This window comes from Dendrobium catenatum, unplaced genomic scaffold (assembly GCF_001605985.2).
Source record: "Dendrobium catenatum unplaced genomic scaffold, ASM160598v2 fragScaff_scaffold_1656, whole genome shotgun sequence".
NCBI lineage: Eukaryota > Viridiplantae > Streptophyta > Magnoliopsida > Asparagales > Orchidaceae > Dendrobium > Dendrobium catenatum.
The window spans coordinates 226,814-243,472 of NW_021320118.1; the positions used below are offsets into that span (position 1 = coordinate 226,814).

At 38.7% G+C, this 16,659-nt stretch overlaps 1 protein-coding gene across 3 annotated transcripts in view; it reads right to left on the reverse strand.

Annotated features, from left to right (window-relative positions):
- LOC110105795 (ATP-dependent DNA helicase RecQ) overlaps positions 1-15,327 on the reverse strand; it is a 63,311-nt gene extending 47,984 nt beyond the window's left edge. The window contains exons 1-5 of one of the 3 annotated variants that reach the window (XM_020835439.2): positions 15,151-15,327; positions 14,918-15,030; positions 8,619-8,694; positions 8,406-8,548; positions 7,774-7,860 (exon numbers count right to left, since the gene is read on the reverse strand). In XM_020835439.2, coding sequence (XP_020691098.1) covers positions 7,774-7,860; positions 8,406-8,548; positions 8,619-8,694; positions 14,918-15,030; positions 15,151-15,168 — 437 coding nt within the window. In that variant the 5' untranslated portion in view covers positions 15,169-15,327. Of the gene's footprint in view, positions 1-7,773; positions 7,861-8,405; positions 8,549-8,618; positions 8,695-8,782; positions 8,967-14,917; positions 15,031-15,150 lie in introns of those variants that run through there. The other 2 variants (XM_028701251.1, XM_028701252.1) reach the window with 2 other exon arrangements.
- Positions 15,328-16,659: the final 1,332 nt, after the last annotated feature.

Consider the following 16,659-nt stretch of genomic DNA (forward strand, 5'->3'; position numbering starts at 1 on the left):
TTTTCAAAAGAATCGATGCGCGAGGGTCTTCAATTTTAAACCATCCACCAGGATCAAAAGATCGACTGCTAGGGTCTTCAATTTTAAACCATCCCGGTCAGGACCTAAGGTACGACGGCGGGTCTTCGACACCTGTTGAAATCATCTCACCACTTCTTTTTTCTTCTTTTTTTTTTCATTATCTAACATTATATTAATAAACAATAATAATATTTTATAAAATATTATTATTATCAATATAATATCATATATATATATTATATTAATATAACTATTAGATATACTCTCTGTTATATAATATTATATTATAACATTATTCTATATTAACTATAGATCGTAATATGGATATAGGTTATTATATAAGTATCAGACGTATCAAATATAATAAAAACTGACTGAGGCGGGCAAGGGAATGATCGGGCGATAGCCCCCTTTCAAGCTAAGGTCTTGGAGAAGCCCACGGGAAGGGCCTCATGCAACTACAGGGTCATGCGGCGGAGAGTCTCTCGGTTAGCCACAAGGTGGACGCTTGCAGCGTCCTGGAGTGTACGAGAAGGGTCCGAACTTCTGGCAGGGGCTGGCGACCGTAAAGATATTAGCTAGGTGAACGTATGTGAGAATGATGCGAGCAGACCAAATTTTTGAGAGATCTTACAGCCGACTACGGTCGGACCTTGGACCTCTAGGCGCGGGAGGAGTTACCGGTTTTTTTCTTGAAATCCGTTCTTTACGCCTAACAGGTAGGGGCGTTTTTGTATGTGACTCGATTCTAATTCTTATTGATTCATAGCCTCAAAGGAAGTTCAAGGGCCGCAGCTTTCCTCTCTCTCTCTTCTTTCTCCTTATTCTTTCTTTCTCTTCCTTCTTTCTCTTTTCCTCTTTTCCTTTTTCTTCTTCTTCTCTTCTCTTTTTTTCTCCTCTTTCCTCCTTTTCTGTTTCTTGCTTTCTCTGTTCCTCGTCTTTCTTATCTTCTTCTCCTTCCTTTCTCTTCTTTCTTCTTCTTTTTCTTCCTCTTCCCTCACCCCTATCTCTAAAGTAAACGCTATTTGCACTTGACCATAACCTTTTATCTCATCGCGTGCCAGTTTGCGCGCGAAAAAAACCACTCAGTCATAGTGATACACTTCCGTCTTTTCTCTCTTTTATCTTCTTCTCTCTCTTTTCCTGTTAATGCTATTTGATGATAAAATCACTTCTCTCTCCTCCTGGTTTCATCCGAGCTGCATGCCTCGTACACCTAACCTATGTCCTCACTGGGCAGAGATTATTTGAGACAGTACATGAACCTTTGTGATATTTCCTTTTGGAACCTGAGAGGTTTCCTTACTTTTGCTTTCCTTTTCTTTATTTTGAGTCTGACTGAATCTATACCCTCTTATTTATTATTTCATAATTTGGCTTCTTCTTTTCTTTTCCTCCTACATTCCAGCTTTTACTCTTCTTCTTTCTGCGTCCTTATCTTCACACCGATCTCTTTTTATTTCTATTTTGCTTCGCTCTCTTCTCTTGCATATATCATGCACATGGATAGATTTGCTCTTAAAATGTATTCGTTTATGCGCCGATTAAAATTCATTTCTTTAAACTAATTCCTGCAATTTTCTGTGAGATTTTGTGGTATTTCTCTTTTGGCTTATCTTGCTTCTTTTCTCTATGTGTCGTATTTCTTATTTAGAATCTCTTTGTGCATCTTTGTCGGTACTTTGATTCTCTTGAATCTTTATTTGTCGTAGATTAATCACTTCTTAGTGTAAATAGGCATTCAACCTATTATCATATACGCATCGTTCGCGTCTATCAATATATATCCTCTCGCTTCTTTTTTCCCTAATCTCCCTTCCTTCTATTTCTATTGTTGTTTCTCTTTTTTGCTACTGATTCTCTTTTCTGTGGTTCCCAATTTCTTATTTGTCTGCTGGCATTCATATAACCTTTGTCTAATTATTTGTTATTTACGACTTACTGTTCAAGCAAAATAATAACGTGATTCGATCGATTTTCATACGGGGTCACCTTTATGCCCTTAATTGTTAATAATGACATTTCTCCGTTCATTGGCTTTTGACATCGGCACCGATAGTATCACTTCATAATAATATGCTAATACTCAAATATCTCAGTATATTCTGCGCGTTGTGTGTTTAGCACACTGATTCGCCACCAAGTTATATGCTGTCTTTGCATGGGTAGTTCGAGCTCGTATCGACTCTTTATTCAGTAGTCTTAATCCATCGCTAGAGGAAAGACGGGCTGCCTCATTTCTGCAGCCCTATTTTTACTTTCCTAAGAGAGACTCACGGTATTATTTACAGTCCCAGTAATAACCCAATAAAGGGCTATAGCATCCATCTGATTCCTAGAACGCTCAAGATTTGAGAGTACTGCCTTAATGATTAAATATGAAACTTCTCTGTCTGCGTCTCATCTTTGAGCGTGATGAGTGCCTTAGTATTGTGTGTAGTGATGATGATTGGTATGTCTGTGAGAGGGACTTAATCGACCCAAGTGTTTGCGATCTGGGTCTCGTGTGTCATAGGGAAGGAGTCGGCTGGTGCGTGAATCGTCGTTATGATTTGATAGTAGCGGGGACCAACTTGCCAACGCGGGGGTATGCGAGTGAATAATGTATGGTACTAGGGAGGTGATTTACGCGACGCGCGGCTAATAATGGCATTAGAGTAGGCACTGGGCTCGCTTTAGTATGATTAAAATTTTAGGTTGTTCTACTTTTTTTTATTACAGGTCAACAAGGGGAGCTACGCTACCGCTGATGTTTAACGATAAACCTCTATTCCATCTCCTTTCGAATTTGCTTCATATATACTTTCGTCCTGTGTTCAATCCTTTGCAACTAGTATTGAATAACCGGTTCGAGCTTTCTAATTCCTCGTCCTAGTTTCTAATGGAACCGTGCCTTGTGAGGATCGATTTCTCTTTCAAACTTTGTCGGAAAGATTTGCTGACTTTGCGTACCCGCACTATGGATCGGAAGAAGCAAAAGAGAAGATTCGAGACAAGCTTCCAATCTTCAGTTGACAAATGGTGTAAGTAACTTTTATCGCCTGTCTGCGTGTCATACGGTCGTTATGCGTTCTCGTGTTACGGTCCAAAGTAACCCGTAACACCCGCCTCGCCGGCATTATAAGGGTATTGAAGAGCAAATAAAATGGGGATAAAAATAAAGTATCGAATTAATCTCTATCTTTAATGTCTAATAGCTTAATTATATATATTTTTAATTATATTAGCCAGTTAACTATTGTAATTTAAATTATTATTGATTACACATGCGTGAATTAATTACTTAGCCACCATAATACTTAATATAAAATTACATTTTTAATTAATTCCGAGTGATTTACTAAGGATATTCCAATTATCCTTGATTAAGTACTATTAATTTAATTAGGATTAATTATATGATGCTTAAGTGTATCTTTTACCATTACACAACCAATTTTAATAAACTATTCATTAATTATCTTAAATTAATGGGTGTGTGTGTGTAGTGTGTGTGTAAGAGTGAGTGTGTGTGTGATTAGAGTGGTATAATTAGGGGATCGGAGAGCGGCCACCATACAGCGTATATGATTATAATGTCCCTTTTTGAGAATTAACACGCGTCAACTTATTAATAATTTAAATAAGAAAAGTGGAATAAAAGCGCCTATCATGAAGAAGAATCCTCTTTGCCTCGATGCCATCGAAGCCTTCGTGCGCGGACATCGTCGGGCCCAAGGTTGATAAACTTCTAACTTAAAATTATCCCCGCTACCCTCGACGCGAGTGCCTTAACGACTTGGCCGGTGGGGCATCCCCTATACGCGACTCTGAGTTAGCAGCCGTGGGGGTAGAAATCCGTGTCGATAAGTATCGTTTGAATGTCTCTAAATGAGACATCTTTTAAAAAAAAAAAAAAATTCCAATACAAGTAAAACTGAATAAAAGACATTGAATTGTTTTGGCATTTCAAATACTATTTTTCCTTGAAATATTTGAGGTCTCTAATCTTCAAAACATCATCTCTCTCCCTCTAATTATTGAGGTAGCAAAAATCGTGATAAATTATTTCAAAACTAATTTAATTATATAAAATTCAGGAGCTTTTTAAATATATAAGAGCATTTCAAATTTGAGAGAGTTTTAAATTCTAAAAGTTTTAAAACCCGAGAGTTATTTAAAAAGTTTTGAGACCAATGAAATTTAGAGTTGGTTTATTGATTGATTATTTGATTAATCAAATGAGAAAATCATAAAATAAAAATGCAGTAAATAAAAAAAGGGAGGAAGAGAAGTTTTCTCTAAATGACATGTATAACTTTGATTGCCAACTCCTCAAATCTCTTGTACAAATTGCTCTATCAAAATTCTCAAACTGAACTCTACAAACTGCTCTCCAAAGCTCTCTTGTACAAGCTTCTATAGCTACTTGTGGGCTCTATCTTTTGCAACTATAAGCCTCAACTACTGCAACCACTGGCTACGAATACCTACAAACAAACAATCAAATTCAAAATCTTTGGGCAGCCTGATTTATAAGAATTAGGTTGTAAGACCCATTATTCAACAACTTTCGTAAGAAAGTAGTAATCCCGATTTTAGGGGAAAGTTTTAGGTAAAATTGACCTAACCCCTAAACCCAATTAAAAACCAGGCCACTTCTAATAGAAGCCGTACGTATGACATCTGAGGGAAGTGTTTAGGTGATAATATAAACCTAGACCCCTCACTTGGTTATCCTAGTCTATAGGATTAGGTTGTAAGACCCGCTTTCGGGCAACTTCTTACTGAAGTCGTAAGCCCCACATTTTAGGAAAATTGTAAAAATAAATAGCAATGATCCTAAACCTCAAACAATCAAATTTAAACCTATGGGCATCTTAGTCTAAAGCGATTAAGTTGTAAGACCCGCTTTTCAGGCTACTTCCTAAGGGAAGCCATAAGTCCTACACAAACAATTAAAATTCTTGGGCATCCTAGTCTAAAGGACTATGTTGTAAGACCCACAACTTGGGCCGCTTAGCTTACAGGGCTAGGTCGTAAGACCCACCGTTAGGCAACTTCTAAGGAAGCCATAAGACCTATCCAACCAAAATTAACGGGCAACTCCTAATTGGAGCCGTAAGCCCCAAACTAAACAAATTAATGGGCAACCTTTAAAGAAGTAGTAAGCCCCAACTCAAATTAAATTAAAACTAAAATCAACATCTAAGCACTTCAATCTACTCGGGATCCCTGAGAGGAGGCAACCCATGGCTGCTAATCAGATTCCTTGGACACTATAGTCAATGATTGTTAGTGTTGGTAGATTGAAATCTATGGTATACCCGGGACGACGGAACCATGGGATCTTGATCGGGTTTACCTCCATCTTCCCACCATTTGAGACTAAAAATACCTAAAATATATTCATCCTTAATCGAGAGTTCTCTCTTACGTGTTAAGATGGGTAATTAACTATGAGTGCTTGCGCTCATAGGAAGTAAGAACCCCAGATCTCTAAACCCTGACACTACCTTCAGGAAAAATCTGGTTAATTACAATCTGACTTAAGGGAAATGGAATCCTACAGCTGCAAAGCAGGATTCGTGCATTCGTGCCATTTTTCTTGAGCCAACACTCCCGTCTCTTCTTCCGATTAAAATGTCGTAGCTTACGGTCCGGTCGGGAGGGGAAGTCGTTGAAGTCACGAAGCCGAGCAACTGGGAAGGAACGGGAGAAGAAACGAGTTTCCTTGCCGGTTCCGACCAAAGCGTCGTGACTTTCGATTCAGCAGGTAGGGAAAGTTGTTCCAAGAGAGGAGCCGGACAGCGCCTAAGGAGCCGAAGGAGCGATGTTGCTTCCACTCAAAGTGTCGTAACCTCCAATCCGACTCGAAGGGCACGTCGTCGTCGAAGCACAATCAAGCAGTACGAAGGAGCAAAAGAAGCCACGGGAAGGGAGAGATGAGAGATCGGAGAGTGAGCGCGGGAGAGCCAGAGACCGGGAATGAGAGCTCGGTCTCATTTTAATGCCAAGACCCGATCTTGTGTGAGGTGACATTGGTCGTGTAAGAGGACGACGAGATCGCAGAAATCATGGCCGCGTTGAATCATGTTAGGGCGGCGTCCATAGAGGTACGTAACATTTTTTTTTTTCGTTTCTGTTTGCTACAGTAAGCGGGTCAACAGAGTCGAGCTTCCTCGGCCATGCATTCATGAAAGTAGGTCGAGTAGATGCACAGGCATTCAAGTGAGCACATTTTTGTGCGAACAAGAGCTTGTATACAAGTATGGCCAAGAGGGAATTTGGGAGTATATAAGGTAGATTGAGATGAATTCCTTCTAGGTAGATGCAGAAAGGATAAAGCAATTTGGGAGATTGGGAGCCAATACTTGCGAATAAAAGCAGTAGTCACAGGCAAGGTCAAGGTTGATGTCAAAGTCAAAGTCAAAAGATTTGCTAGGCACGATTTCAAGATCTATTTGGCGATTTTGCGGTGGATGACAAAGGTATGTCTCTCTTTATTAAGGAAACCCAAGATAAGAGTAGAGTCATTATAGGATTTTCAAATACAAAGAAAATGTAGTGAGCCTTGCTCTGATAACATGAAAAACAAAATCTTCTATTTTTCTCATTGTTGTGATATAGGCTACACACTATTTATGATAATGGATGCAATAGACATACAAGGAAACAAAATATACTCTTATTCTAAAAATAATAACAATAATGTGCTATTATATATATATATATATATATATATATATAGAGAGAGAGAGAGAGAGAGATATAACATAAAACTATTCCAAGATTAGTGGATGACTAGAAGGAATCCCACCTAAATTTGTGAGTGATTTAGAGGAATTCGGGATTCTGCATTTATTCGACCGCCTTCCATCTACAGCTTATATTAACAGAAACTAATACAGCAAGATAAAATAGCAACTTCCTAAATCCAGTGTACAAACTTATCAACTAAAGCATGCAATAGAGGCGAAACTTGAGATGATCACTTCAATACCAAAAAAGCGAAATACATATATTCATTCGTAGATACAAGCTTGACGTTTGCGCATGCATTCATAGGCATGGATGTTGAGCTTGCCTTGTTTAATGCTGATCCCACCTTGAGACAACTTCATCAAAGATTTTGATCAATCAAAAGCTCAAGATCAGCTCTGGAAAACTTTTAAATTATAACTAATTCATTTGTATCTTCAGTGCAAGCTAGACAAAATATCAGTTTTGGGCAATTTATCAAATCCCAGTGCAGATTCCAGTTTTTGCTGCTACCAATGTGGAGCTACAGAGAACTATTTATGTTGGAGTGCCAAGGATAGATGTCATCATTTTTGCGGTTGAAAATAAAATGGTTTATTTTGGTAATGGCATGATTTTGCTTCCAAAACTTTTCTTCAATACGAGCTCCATGGCAGATAAAATACCAAATTTATCCATATGTTCAAGATGAGGAAGAGATTGGATCAATAATATACCCAGAATACATACAAGACCCATTTCAACACATGAGATGAAAAATTATTTTAACTCCTTGAAACAAATGAAATTGGTTTCCAAAAGCAAATATGTTGACCTCTAGTGCAAAATCTACCAATATAGTTGACTTGATGTCTCCTTCGCTATTAAATCATTTAAGATTTTAGAGTCACTTCTCTCAATGCTGACAATTTTTGGTATTCATCAAAGCTCCAAGGGAAAAGCCAACTAATTAGTTAGGAATTACATGAAAAATGTGAGTAGGTTCAGTAAAAATTAAAAAGAAACGGCAACCTGAAATCATGACCCCATTCTGATATGCAGTGTGCTTCATCGACAGCTAACAAGCAGATCCCAGAATTCAGCAGGTTACTCCAAAATCTAAACAACAAAGGGAAAAAAAAAGTCAAAATTTAACAAAATAAAAAATGAACAAAGAAATCAAGTTAGAATAAACATCATATAGAATGGCTCTGTCATCACCAGTTAGGAAAAAAAAGAAGACAAGACAACATGTTTATTTGTATCTTCTTTTTTTTTAGTTAAGAGAATAGAAAAGACCATAGAAAATAGTCGTTTTGTCCTCTTGTTTTATTACTGACACAAACAGATTTGCAATGCTATAAATACAAAGAGGAAAACTTTGAAGGCATAGACTTTTAAGCATAAAATTATAATGCTGCACGAGCACATATCGATATCTATTCCTAATTTGTACACTGAGGAAAAACATCCAAGGTCATGCCAAATAGAAGCTGGTATATTCTTTTAAGAAGAAAGCTATTCAAAATTAATAAGCACAAAGCATCAATATGACAGAGTTAGCCTCCAATTTTTAACAATAACAAAATGCAAAGATCCAATGATTAAAAGAGCCAATAGTAAGGAGTTAATGCACTAAATTTTGCATCTTATCAGGCTTTAACCTTGTGGGAAGCAAGCAAGCCTTCTCAGGAGTCATGTATAGTACATCAAAAACGCCCCTCTCAGCTTGAGAATAAGCATCCTTATCTGTTTGACTACTTCCAAGATGCTCAGCTTTTATACCACGTTGTTTAAGAGCCATGACCTGTTAACCAGAGTAGCTTCAGAAACACAATTTGCACGGCTATAAAAGAGTATAGAAGAACAGTGTGTACCTGATCTTGCATCAAGGATAGAAGAGGGCTTATGACTACCGCAGTCTTTCCAGTCACAAGAGGAGGAACCTGGTAGCTAGGGCACAGGGATTTTACAAAAGTAATTAACTTCTATTAAATTCCTAATTTGCTGTGTAAAGTGGTAAATGAAACAGAAAGCTTACATGAATACAAGATATCACTACCATAGACACACACTCTTCCAAAGCTATGTAAATTCCACATCTAACCAGTGTTGGTATTTGCAAAATCTATATTTGATTAATCACAGTTACCAAGTGATGCACAAGTCCTAAGACAATTCAAAGTCAAACCAATGTTGAAGTCAATTCTTAAAAAATTAAATCAAAAACCAAACAAGCCTGGAACACTGTGAAATCCCAATCAACCAGTTCAGGTTATTGAGACGAACCAGTGGAAGCCAAGATTGTGTGATTCATAGCTATACAGACCATCCTGAACCAAACCATGTGAGATCAAACCCACTTGACCAGCCCTTCTTCACATAAGGTCCATACCCATGCATGTAGAAGAAGTCAATAGCTGGCGACCTGCTGCACCTCTAGTTGCTTGGGGTCTACAAAAATGATTTCATGGCTCGCTCTCGCTAAGAACATCACATCTGCATTGTCCGATGATTTGAAGTGTACTTGTTATTATGAAAATTTGTTGATAAGTTTCTAACATCCCATAATCATTGTGACCTCCATATACCTTAATTTTGATATCCATTTGCAAAAAACAATTGCTTTCAAGGATAGAAATACATCAATAACAAAATGGCAAGGCATCATCACCATTGTCTGAGGCCCCAAATACGAGCAACAATTATTGTTCCCATCAATCCAACCATCACAAATTCAATTTGTCGCCTTCATTCATGACATTCAGAACTACATGTTAGCTCAAATATATGTACACATGTCATTTTCTCATTCGCTCTTTGTATTCTCTAGTTAGTTTAACCTCTATATATACATCAGCTGTACACATATTGAATTCATTCAATAAAATTCATTTTCCTCTTTATTCTCTGTTTCTCTCCTCTGTTCTATTATCTTTCATGGTATCATAGAACTCGACTCGCACCGTTCTTGCTCCTCTTGTTCGAAGACGCCCAGCCGGAAGGCCCTATCTCTCTGCCTCCCTCTCTCACGTGCAATTGCAAGGCCCAAGCATTGCTTCCACCCGTCTCCACTTCCAGGACTGAACACTGAGCTGCCTTATCCATCCCATCTCACTCAAGAAGATCACATCCTCTCTCAAGATGCACCGCTGTCATTGATCTTCCTCCTCCGATCCTGCACCGTTCTTGCGCCTCTATTGCTCCTCCGTTCTCCACCCCTCACGAAGTGAAGATTCCCATCCTCTCACGACTTCTCTGCCTCTTCATTCTTTCTCACGGCTTCCAGTCCGCAATATCTCTCTCCCTCTTATTTCGGTATCCACTCATCTATCAAGAATCTCCTACAATACTCTCCTTCTCCTTTCTCGGGTTGTTGAAACCTTCGCAAATCTGCTCCTATTGGTCAAATCATGTATCTATTTCACCCCTCCAACCTATGGCGGACCAAAGCTCAGCAACATCACAAACGCAAACGTCTGATCTCTCCACCGCCCTCTCCGAGTACATTGTGCCGGCTCCCCTCAAATTCTTGATCTCAAACCTCAAGAATTTGATTCCTACTCAACTTACGACCGACACCTATGCCATTTGGCGTCTTCAACTCCTTCAACACTTCACTGCTAATGGATTCGCCGGTCATCTAGCCGGCACAAACACTCCACCTACCGATCCATCCAAATCTGATTACAATCTTTGGCAATTAATCGATCGGAATCTTGTTTCCGCACTTATTTCCACTATCTCCCCTTCCATCCTCCCATACGTTCAATTTCTCTCCACTGCTCACAAAATTTGGGTAGTTCTTGAACGCCGATTACAACCTACAAATTGCTCTAGGGTGATCCAACTCAAGCAAGAACTCCATAACGTTCAGATGAAAGAGTGTTTGATGCAACAATATCTAGCTAAAATCAAAACCATTGTTGACCACATCGCCGCAGCCGGCTCCAAGATTGACACTGAAGACATCATCATCTATATTCTCAATGGTCTCCCCTCCGCCTACAACTCATTCAAGACTGCCATCAGAACATCGTTGCATCCTATCGATCTCGACGTTCTTTACTCACTTCTTTGCAACGAAGAGATCAACATACACAATGAAAAACTCAAGGAATCCAATCCCAGCTCCGACCAGACAGCTTTATACTCAAATCGTACATCCAACTCAAAGAACCGCGGCTCCTCTAGACAACCTTGCCGCAACTTCAACTCCCATCCACCTGGGCAAAACTCCTCTCCGCAAACGTCTAGCAACAATGCCACTCGCCCAATCTGCCAAATATGTGGAAAAATCGGGCATTCTGCCCTCAACTGTTAGCATAGATGCAACTCCAAATACAAGCCAACAACTTCTTGGACACCTCGTGCCATGATTACACAACAATACTCCACACAATCTCATGATTGGATCCTTGATACCGGAGCTTCTACTCATCTAACTCACGATCTTGCCAATCTACAGCACTCATCCCCCTACACCGGTGCCGATTCCGTTTCCATTGCTAAAGGCTCAACTATTCCGATCCACAACACCGGACAAGGAATTCTACCTCTACCAGATTCGGCTCATAAGCTATATCTTCATAACCTTTTACATGTTCCTTCCTTAAAACACAATCTTCTTTCCATCTCTAAATTGACCAATGATAATCAAGTTTCCATTTCTTTTAATGCTAACGGCTTCATCATTACGAATCTTCAGGACAATAATCCACTCCTTCGTGGTCATCTTTATGACGGCCTATATCAGATATCCACCATGGTTCCCACGACTAAAACTGCTCTTCAAGAATCCATGGTTTCCTCCTCTGTCTGGCACTCTCGGCTAGGCCATCCTCATCACAGTATTTTATCTTATTTAGCTCCTTATATTCAAGATTTGCGTAGTCCTTTATATGTTTATGTTTGCATTTCTTGTAATGTGGCTAAAAGTCACAAATTACCTTTCAATAAAAGCATTTCAGTTTCCTCTCGTCCATTTCAAATTATTCACTCTGACGTTTGGGGTCCTACTCCGCAATCCTCTTTAAATGAATAAAAATTTTATGTTATCTTCATTGACAACTTTACCAGATTTTCATGGTTGTTTCTTATGCATACCAAACAAGAAACCTTCACTCACTTTAAAAATTTGTCTACTTATCAAAAATAAGTTTCATGCAATACCTCAAACGTTCCGCTCCGATGGAGTCGGCGAATACACCAGCAACCTATTCAAAGAATTCCTTCAGTCTCACGGCATTAATCATCAAATCAGCCGCCCTCATACTCCTGAGCAAAACGGAATCGCGGAAAGAAAGCATCGTCATTTGCTCGACACATCCCATACCCCTCCTCCACACCTCGGGTCTTCCCACATCCTTTTGGGCTGAAGCCATCACCACATCAAACTATCTTATAAACCACCTTACCTCCAAATCTATCTCACTTCAAATTCATCATCAAAAACTCCATGGAAAACTGCCCAATTACAAGCATCTCCGCACCTTCGGCTGCTTATGCTTTCCGTGGCTTCAGCCTTACGCTCCCAACAAATTATCACCTCGCTCTCAAGCCTACATATTCTTAGGCTACTCTTCATCTCACAAGGGTTATCGCTGTCTCAACACTTCCACAAATCAAATTCACATCTCAAGGCATGTGGTCTTTCATGAACAAGACTTTCCTTTCAAATCCTCTCATACCGTCACTTCTACAAATTCCACTCCAACTCCTGTTTCCCCTCTCCTTCTTATCCCAACCTCTATCTCTACCTCTCATATTCCCTCAACATCTATAACTACTGATCCTATCTCTACATTACCATCTCTCCCTCATACCTTCACATCTTCTTCTTCCATTATATCTGCTCCATCCAATAATATTCCAACTTCCATTCCAAGTCATCAGATGCAAACTGGATCAAAGTCAGGCATAACCAAACCCAAGCGAATTCTTGATCTATTCATAACTCAACACAATCCCTCCATTCCCACTACTTACTCCCAAGCTGCCAAATTAACCCAATGGTGATCTGCCATGTCGTCCGAATTTTTGGCATTACAGCAACAGGGCACCTGGTCACTAGTCCCCCCACCACCGGACCAACCAATCTTGGGCTGTAAATGGACCTTTCGCATTAAAACTCTTCCCAACGGTCACATTGATCGGTATAAAGCTAGACTAGTGGCTCAGGGCTACACTCAACAATGTGGAATAAACTATAATGAAACCTTCAGTCCAGTCACAAAAAATGCCTACCATTCGAATTCTTCTAACTTTGGCCCTTCACAGACAATGGTCAGTCAAACAATTGGACGTGGCATACGCATTTTTGCACGGTGACCTTAATGAAGAAATATACATGAAATAGCCACCCGGATTTGCCGACACTCAATTCCCCAACCACGTATGCAAACTTCGCAAATCATTATACGGACTCAAGCAAGCTCCTCTCCATTGGTTTCACAAACTCACCAATTTTCTACAACAATTCGGATTCGAGTTTAGTCGTTCTGATCCCTCTCTTCTTTTATATCACCACGACAATATTGAACTATATATTTTAATTTACGTTGATGATATTTTAATTATAGGCGATGATTCATTCACAATTCAATGACTCTTAGAGCGACTGCAATCCAACTTTAAACTCAAACAATTGGGCGAAGCTTTAGTGTTTCTCGGTATCCAGATTACCCGCAATCCAAACGGCTTCTTCCTCAGCCAACAACACTATGCCAACACAATTCTTCAAAATGCCGGATTTGTTGACTTTAAACCAGCGCCAATGCCAATCACACCCAAATCCACAGCCTCCAACATCTCAAATCAGCTTTACTCCGATCCGCAAAATTATCACAAACTAGCGGGATCACTGCAGTATCTAGCTATCACCAGACCCGACATCGCCTTCGCCACAAACTACATATGTCAGCACATGCACTCTTCGACTAATCAGGACTTTCAAATTCTCAAACGGCTTCTACGATACATCAAAGGTACATCTCATTTTGATTTACCACTAACAATTGGAGATCTGCAGCTTTGATCGTACACGGACGCTGATTGGGCAACAGACTCACAAGACAGAAAATCTATATCCGGACATTGCACATTCCTTGGCAAGAATTTCATCTCTTGGTTGGTCAAGAAACAAGCTACAGTCGCCAAGTCCACCACTGAAGCTGGATACAGATCTCTATCCTCAGCCACCGCAGATGTTCTTTGGCTTCGACAACTCATAGCAGAACTTAAAATTCCTCAACAAGGACCCACGAACATATCTTGCGACAACACCTCCGCAATTGTCATTGCCAATAACCTGGTCTTTCATGCCCGTACAAAGCACATTGAAATTGACTTTCATTTCACTCGAGAACACATGACAGCAAACGCTATCTCCATCTCGCATATCAACTCGACAGGTCAAATTGCAGATATCCTTACCAAACCACTTCCGCTTACTAGATTTGAAGACCTTCGCTTCAAATTAACCATTCAACGCATGACTGTTTAATTTGAGGGGGCCTGTTAGCTCACATACGCATGTCATTTTCTCATTCACTCTTTGTATTCTCTAGTTAGTTTAACCTCTATATATACATCAGCTGTACACAGATTGAATTCATTCAATACAATTCATTTTCCTCTTTATTCTTTGTTTCTCTCCTCTGTTCTATTATCTTTCACTTCAACATGATATTATTCGACATCGCAGGTCTATATTGCTTAAAGGAGTACCCCTCATGCTCCCCTGAGTAATAAACCATCTTCCCGAGCACCATTCTACATCACCCAACTTCCTAATTAACATGTTTCAAATTAAAAATTTCTATAGCAACGTCCAAAAAAGGAATTGAAAATTTTTCACAGAAACAAAACCCTTCCTTTTCAGTTTATTGATTGCTAGATATGTGAAATGGGTAACAGCAACTGAAGGAAAGAAAAGCGAGCGCTCACCCTTCCCACAAAAATAAAATCCATCTGCCCTAATAATAAGTAAACGGTTTCATAGGACACATGCATCAAAGAATGAATCAGTCGTCATATCATTTACAAAATATGTCAAATAGAATCTTCATAGTTGCAAAATCAGATTTTGTTCACTTTTTTTGGCAATAAAAGACGACGAAGTTTGTCGATAATTGGGCAGCAAATATGAGCCAGGGCGAGCGAAAATCTCACATACCATAGCGATTTTCCACCTCCAGTAGCCATAACCACCAAGCAATCTGTTCCCTCTAGAACTTTCTGTATGATCTCCTTCTGAGATGGACGAAACTGGGAATAACCAAAATTATGCTGCCATAGCACGACGAAAAGAGAGGGCTTGTCATGCTCTCATTAATTTCAATATAAATCAAACTTCAAAACAACGAAATAAAGAAAGAATCCCCAAACAGATTTCTTCGAAACCCTTACCTTCAGAATTGATTCCATTGCGAGGGACTGGAAGGGCCGAAGAGAAATATTGTGATAGCGCGGTGGCAGAGAGAAGATAGACGGGAGTGTGTCGAGGGCTCGAGTCGCGAGAGTGATGGCATCGGAGCTTTCCCGCCAATTTTAAGGCCGATGTGGGTGGGCATGACATGGACTACTTATGCATGTTCGGGACTTCGGAATACAATCAATTCTTCAGAAGTGCGATTCATAAATTTCTTAAATTTATTTTAAAATGAATTTTGTTATATACTAAAATAAATAATTTTATTAAATTTATTTTAAAATATTTTAAATAATTAATTATGAGCTAATTTTTATTGACCATTTTTTAAATAAGAATCTTAAAAAAATTGATCGACGCTAATTTTTTTAGTGTATTCAAGTCATACAACATATCGCTTTCAAGGAACGCTCTAACCTTAACACAATTATTATATGATTCATGTCATGATTATTCGAAGAGTTTCATATTGATTGTCGACTATCTAACATAACCCTCCACTTTTCTCATACAGGACTTGGAACCCAACAATGACAGCGTTTCATTTATTGATATATTCAACATATTTTATTTAAATAAAATTATTGTTATTATTATTATTATTGTTTTATGATCAGACATTGATTTACATATCTTCTAAACATATTAAAAAGAAACCTGACCCGTTTTTAAAAACGAGTCGGGTTCGGGTTGACCCGAACAGTGTCGGGTCAGTTCCGGGTTCGACCCGAACCCGACCCGTTGACCCGAATTGACACCCCTAGACACGATACTTCTACTAAATTTTTTATTATGATTAATATTAAAGTTCTTAAATATTTTTTAAGATGGATATAATATACATTATTTATATATTACACTCCAATAAAAACACATCTAAAATCATCAAATTCAATCATTATCATTTTTTTAGAATATTCCAATGCAAAGTTTTCACAGTGTTATTAACTTTGTCTTAATCCCACATTTTTTATTGTTATTTTATTAAAATCTTAAATGTATTTGTTTTAAATTAGGAATCTAAGTGCTGTTAAGATTACTTGTAATCATAAATTTATTTATTACATCTCCTTATAATTTTTTTCAAATTAATTAATTAATATTTGCAATTTTATAATATTACTTAATTATTTGAATTCTATCGCTCTGTATTTAATACATGTATAATTATACTAGTTATTTAAAAATGGGTGCAGTGGCGTATAAATTGGATCTTCCTGCATGTTCTCAAGTCCATGAAATATTTCATGTTAGTTTGTTGCAAAAATAACTGGGTCCAATCACTCCGGTCTCGCCTCAACTTCCTCCGATAAATGATGATTCTAAACTTTGTTGTATACCGTCATGTACCGGATAACATGACATATTTTGTTTCGCCTCCAGACAATTCGGTACCCGCATAGAATAATTTCTCCTTATGGGGGAGAGGAACATTGTCACCCCAAGTGCAGGCTGTCGATCACTGCCTGCCAGCATCACCGACCACC